Genomic DNA, 6,513 nt, shown 5'->3' on the forward strand with positions numbered 1-6,513 from the left:
ATTATTTCAAGAAATTTAATATCGGAATTAACTTGAAACTCATCTCATAATCTTCACTGATTTTAGAACTAATTCTTGAATATGTGACATTTAATTCACTTAAAAATAGTCTTTGATTATTATATGGCTTAGAATCGAATCTGATTTTAACCTCTTCTCTTGATTGATTGACCAAGACATTAGCTATTAATTAAGTTTAGAGAAATTAAATTAGCAAAAGATTGAAATTTAATTATAAATGATTTACTATAAAAGATTCTTGGATGAATCAAAATTTTGAAAACAATTATTATTATACCTAAAAGATTTAACATCCGCGAAGCCTTTAACATTTCCTATCTTGATTTCTTTTCAATTCTTTAATCCCTCTCCTAATTATACCCTACAATCTTAATTGTTAATCTTTTATCCTATTCATTCATGCTTCAAAAGTCAGGAATCAATTCCTCTTATCAAAGTATGATTAATCTAATTAGAGATATAATTAGAAGTTGCTTGCTTTAATATATTAATTCTCGTGAGAACGATATCTACTCACTGAAACATTACTTGATACGATTTGGTGCACTTGCCAATAATCCGAGCATATCAATTTTGGCTAATCAGAAACCACACATGTGATAGGTATAAATCCGCTTCCTATGTTAGTTGTTATCAATCGAGACTTTATTTTGTTCATTTGTCTATGTTTCATCACACCTTTTATCCCATGACAAAAGAGGTAAAGACAAAAGAAAGCGAGAGGAGGAGGGAGGAAAGGGTATGGAGTAAATTACACTCACCATCTCTGGGATTTGTCTTTAAATACAAAGATACACAAAAATAGGATGGAGTTTCTTGGATGAGGGTATAATATTAACTCTACAATCGAAATCTATATGATGAGACAAAAATAGACTCGGTAATCTTGTATTACAAGCCAATAATACAAGAAATCAAGCTAAGCAATGTGCTTAGTTTGCTCTCCCTGCTAAGATTCGATATTATACAGCTATTTAACTATCAAGAATCGGGTTACTCTACTAGCTAACTGTAAGACGGTGGAATAATTTCTAACATTCCAAGAAAATCGAAAATCCAGTAACTCACCAAAACCAGATGTTGCGGCTATCAACAGCCTTCACTGAAGTAGATACCAAGGGCATCCGCCCATATACAGCAGTAAATCTATTGACACATTCTGTTCTTCTTACACTGTGCCCTCCCAAGCTGCTTATCCCGGTGGATCCAATCTCAAATATTTTACCTGTAACAACAGAATCATTTTATGTATATTGTTGTACTAACATTGTGATTCAAGCCTCTGAAACCAGATATCTATGACTGTATACATAACTTGAGCACTAGGAATTGCTTGACAACAATACGATAATAATTTTGACCTTCCCTGTCCTGGACTAATGATTTAAAAAGCATATATGGTGAAACACAATGCAAATTATCAAATTGTTCAAATGATTACTGAAAACAAGTATAAACAGTTGACATATGTTATGAACAGCAGACCTAGGCAGCAAAACCCCTGGGCGTGTGAATGAAATGACTAGTTATTTCTAGCAATTGATAAGGAACAAGCATACATTAGCATTTCTGTATTTATTTCGAAAAAGATTACATTCAATAGATCATTTAATTAGCTACAACCACAATCCAACAAGTGTCACATTTCAATTCAAGGCAAGCACATAGGAATTTATTTAGATAAAAAGCTAAATAAAGAGGGAGGTGGGACCATGCCATTCTAAACAAAAGCACTCAATTAAAGTTATGCAATCTGTTTCTGAAGCGCCAATTACCTTGGACCCATATTGGGGGTGCATCAGTGGCATTTGCAACGAGGAAAGACATTGCAATATCTTCACAGTTCCTGGTATATCAAGTGAACAATTCAGCAAATAAAAAACAAGCTGCAATTACATAGTTGGGAAGGTAAAGTTTTGATATATAGAAAAGCAGCGAGTGATCAGAGATAGTCAAGAGGAAAACCTATTATGAGTCACATATTCTCTAATTGATGCTGGCATCTCATTCGTGTAGACACTGAAATACTTTTTGTGGAAGAAAGCTGCCTTTGAAAGTACCATGCTATATGTACCTGTCCACCACACAGACCACCACCCCGCATATCTAAATTTAATGCCACCACTTTCCTGCAAGAACATCAATAACTTGAAATATTAGAATTGAAGATGGAGGTATGCCAAGGACTTAGCCTTGCAAGTTCGCATAATAGTTAATCTACTCTCCGCATTGGCATTCTCTTGAAGGTTGGATCAACACATCAAGATATTTAATTCCTCAATCTATATCAAATCATTCAGAACAAGAAACAATGGATTAAAAAATTCAAATCAGGAAGACTTGGCTTTTTTTCCAAGGTAATTTTATCATATAATTTTTCAGATACTGGAAATTCAAATCTTAGGCACAAAATACGAAGATGAAAAGATATACCAGGGATGGTGAAAAACCAGTTGATAAAAATAAAAAAACTAAAAGCATACCGATGAATCCAACCAATGTGCCCGAGGTACAAACCCAACCATTGTATCTGGAGCACTTTGCCAAACATCAAATGCAAATTCCACTGAAGAGCAAGGAAATATGACATCATCATCAATAGAAAAGACAGCATCTGTCTCCAAATCCTTAATTACTTTAAATCTATTATTCAGACTATCTTCCTTGTTGATATCAATCTTCAATTTCACTTGTCGCCTATCTATAGACTTGGACTGTATTGCATGAAGAAGAAATTTTAAAAGATCATCTGAAGGAGGATCCGGTTCACTCCAAACTATATGTACCGATTCAAGTCGAGGGCAGGATGAATAATGTGCGATGGACTGCTTTAGGAGATCATATCTCTTCCATGTGTTCATTACAATAGAATATCCTTTTCTGTGGAGCATAAAATGAAATGAGTTTTCTGATTTTATAAGTGAAATACACTCAACATTCTTAGAGAGATTAAATCAAACAAAAAAAGATTTCCTTTAGCCACTCTTTTTTCCTGACGAAAAGAAATGAGAAGGAGGAAGACCTGATTTCTTAATTCTTATAGTCTTTATCCAGTTATTTACCAGGGTACTACACCAGAAAATAAGCAGATTCGACAATTTAATAAAAATGCTAAAATTTACAATTTGGAAGGTGCAATCAACATTCTCAGTTCAAAGATTGATGTTCAGTCCCGTTGCACTAAACTTGAAGGCATGAATAAGGCTTATAATATAGAATACAGACCACCTAAACCCCAAACAAAGTTTGTTTATTTCTCTATCCTTCAGCCAGAAGGGTGTGAACTGTTATTACTTATTACTTAGAAAGCCCATCAAGGAGTGATGAATTAAAATTCACAGGCCAAAACAGCTAATAATTCTGAAGGTACCTAGTCTTGAACCCCAATGACACTGAATACAATCTAATGAAAAATGCTAACATCGGAAACTCTTATTCATAAATATCAATGACCAAAATCCCCAAATACCGATAACAAGCCGTCTAAACACTAAAGAACCTTTCTCCTTATCCCCAACTTTCTCTACATGGAAATGAAAAGGCACAAAGAAAAAATAAATAAATAAATAAATAAACTAAATATTTTCAGTCAATTATAACTTCACTAAATTCCAAGTTCCAAGGCCAGGTATCAGCTACTAATTCTATTCCATTTAATCTCCCTCCATGCCAAAACAAGGAAGATTCGAATTAGATTCCAATCTCATCTAGATACTACTATTATTTAATCTTTTTCTTTCCCAATGTTTTACCTCCAACTTAACTATCACACTCGTCATTATTATTTTCCTTCTCTGAAAATAATAAGGAAACAATGGCAGAAAAACATGACAATGACGATTTGAGAGAGAGAGAGAGAGTAACTAACCCCGAAGCATGGGAGCGAGGAAGCGAAGGAGGGAAATCAGAGAACACGACGAAGGTGGAAATGGTGGTGGCGAGTACGATGAGCACCAAAGCAATACAACAGCAGAGGAGGAGGTTGATCCTGGCAGATTTGACGGCGGAAGCCGCCAGCAACCGGAACCTCTGCTCCGGACGCCGCTTCAAGAACCAGCTCCCTCTCATCATTCAATGGAATCGCCGAACCCTACGAATCGACTCGGATCGGTCCGTTTCAGCAACGGCAACTCGGCGACGCGCCACCTTCCATGGTCGATTAGGTTTGCAGGAGAGGGACGAAGCTCCAAGCACGCGCGGCACGTGCCTTATGGTGGAGCCGTTACAGGGGAGATGTTACGGTGCGGCGTGGATGCAGGGTAAAATAGGAAAAGTGGAAAAGAATAATGAAGAAAAATAAATGACGGAATGGATGAAGCGAGTTCGGTGTTAGTGTGTTTAAACTTTAATGTGACCTTGTTCTGTTCTGTTCTGTCCTGTATATGATTCTTCGCGTTTTTTGATATTTGAGACACACACACTCTCTCTCTCTCTCTCTCTCTCTCTCTCTCTCTCTCATCAGACGAAAGAGAAAGAAGAGAGTAAGAGACATGGATTCCGTTCTGTTACTTGGGCATGACGCGCCACGTGGTGGCTTCATCCATCGTTCAATTGGGTCGTAATATTGCAGCTGAAAAACGCGGCTCCCAAGACTTTCACCTATGGTTTTTACGTAAAAGGCTTTTATTTTCTTGAAGTTTATATCGCATTATAAAATTTGACAAAAATAATAATAATAATAATAATTTTTTAATAACATTATATGATTAAATTGTTCTAATAGTTTATTAGTATAATAAAAATCAGTTTAAAAAAAAAGAAGAAACATCTAAAGAAAAAAAATTGGTTACAAAAATAATTTGTTTATTTAACAATATTATGTAAACACTTAAATTAGTCACTAAATTAGTCAATATGTATTATATTTCAATTTAAATATATATATTATTTAATTTATTTTAATATATATATATATATAATAATGTATTTTAATATATATTTTATTCAAATATTTATTTTAGTAACTAATTTTTTGTGTACATAAAATATAATTATTTTTTAAGGTAAATGACATAAACAAATTAAATAACATCTAATATTACACCAATGTCCTAAATAAATTAGCTTATATGCATGTCCTAAAATAAATTTATATAAATCGAATCAGCTAAATTCGATTTTATGTTTTGAAAAATTCAAAGTTTAAATTAGAAATAATGTCATTAAAGTATAAGTTTGATACTTAATTTCACAAATTAAATGATAATTTAATTGATGTAATATTTTAATTATTTTTTAAATTACATATTATATAAATATAATTGGTTATTATATATTAAAGGTTAATTTATACAGTTGATTCCTATATTTTCACTAAAATTATAAATTAATTTATATACTTTAAAAATTTATAATTAAGTCCTTGTACAAAATATAATTTTATAATTAGACACTCAATAATATAACAATTTGAATTTTTAAAAAATTAAATAATTAATTATTTATAAATTATTATATTATATTAAAATTTTATTTTTAAAAAATTATTTTTAATAAAAAAAATTAAATAAAATTTTATAATTATTAAAATTTAATTTAATTATGACGTATTTATTAAACTTAAATTATTTACCAAAAAAAATTTTGACAAAAAAAATTTAATTGATTTTTATTGTTATTATATTTATTATTACTATTATCATTATCATTATCATACTATTATCATTATTATTATTATTACTATTATTATATTATCATTGTTATCAATATTATCATTATTATATTATCATTTTTATATAATTATTTAATATTATTTTATTATTATTACTATATTATATTATTATTTATTTTTCTTTTCTTTTTGGCCGAAGCCTCAAGGGACCAAGTGAAAGAATGAAATAACTTAGCTTGCATGCTTATATACATATATAATTCTTAAAGCATGTTTCTTTTGTATATATATAACCAAATGACACCTAACCTTCTATATTGATTAATCATCATCATCAACATCTTATCTTTTCTCATGAACCACCGAAACCATAAGCAAACAAGAGCAAACAAGAAAGAAAGCCCGTGAGAGAGGAAAGAATGGTTCCATGGAACCGTGACCTTCAAACTTTGATTTTTTGCGATCCATTAACTCTAATAAAAAATTTAATTTGATAAAAGTGTTTATATTCTCTTTTTTTACATGTTGGTATTACTTTTGTCTTATAGAAATTGCAGTGACGTAGCTCCTCTTTTTTTTTTTGAGTTCGGCCAATTAAAATTCTAGGAGACACAGGCAATTTTTAATGTTTTTTTCTTTAACAACTCGATCAAAAAATTTCTCTAGAATTTTCGTTGATTCTGATTTCATAAAGAGGTAGGGGGTTTATTTTTAAAATTATAAATTTTTAATTCATGAATGCTAAAAAACTTAATGAGTAATTGCAAATAATTTATGATTGTCTGGACTGGTTGAACGACGAATTTGTGTTAGATTTGTGATTGTAAAAATAATTGAATTTGATTAATATGTGTTTGATTTTCTGAATGTTTGAGAATTAT

The 6,513-nt window shown here is 31.1% G+C and overlaps 1 protein-coding gene across 1 annotated transcript; it reads right to left on the minus strand.

Annotated features, from left to right (window-relative positions):
- Positions 1–749: 749 nt before the first annotated feature.
- Positions 750–4,630, minus strand: LOC112715417 (glycosylinositol phosphorylceramide mannosyl transferase 1). Its single transcript, XM_025767185.3, has 5 exons — positions 3,890–4,630; positions 2,505–2,901; positions 1,987–2,150; positions 1,797–1,867; positions 750–1,246 (listed from the first exon to the last, which is right to left on the minus strand). Exons 1-5 carry the CDS (start codon positions 4,090–4,092, stop codon positions 1,086–1,088), a joined length of 996 nt encoding a protein of 331 aa, XP_025622970.1. The 5' UTR covers positions 4,093–4,630; the 3' UTR covers positions 750–1,085.
- Between the last annotated feature and the right edge of the window lie 1,883 nt (positions 4,631–6,513).

The sequence above is a fragment of the Arachis hypogaea genome, chromosome 10 (genome assembly GCF_003086295.3).
Source record: "Arachis hypogaea cultivar Tifrunner chromosome 10, arahy.Tifrunner.gnm2.J5K5, whole genome shotgun sequence".
Taxonomy (NCBI): domain Eukaryota; kingdom Viridiplantae; phylum Streptophyta; class Magnoliopsida; order Fabales; family Fabaceae; genus Arachis; species Arachis hypogaea.

What these genes read in the sequence shown, in the direction of transcription:
- LOC112715417 (XM_025767185.3), bottom strand. Translation starts at nt 4,092, where the DNA reads ATGATGAGAGGGAGCTGGTTCTTGAAGCGGCGTCCGGAGCAGAGGTTC. An exon ending in CCTCGCTCCCATGCTTCGGG is followed by an intron (nt 2,902 to 3,889) that starts GTTAGTTACTCT and finishes TATGCTCCACAG; the next exon opens with AAAAGGATATTCTATTGTAA. An exon ending in GAATATGTGACTCATAATAG is followed by an intron (nt 1,868 to 1,986) that starts GTTTTCCTCTTG and finishes TTGATATACCAG; the next exon opens with GAACTGTGAAGATATTGCAA.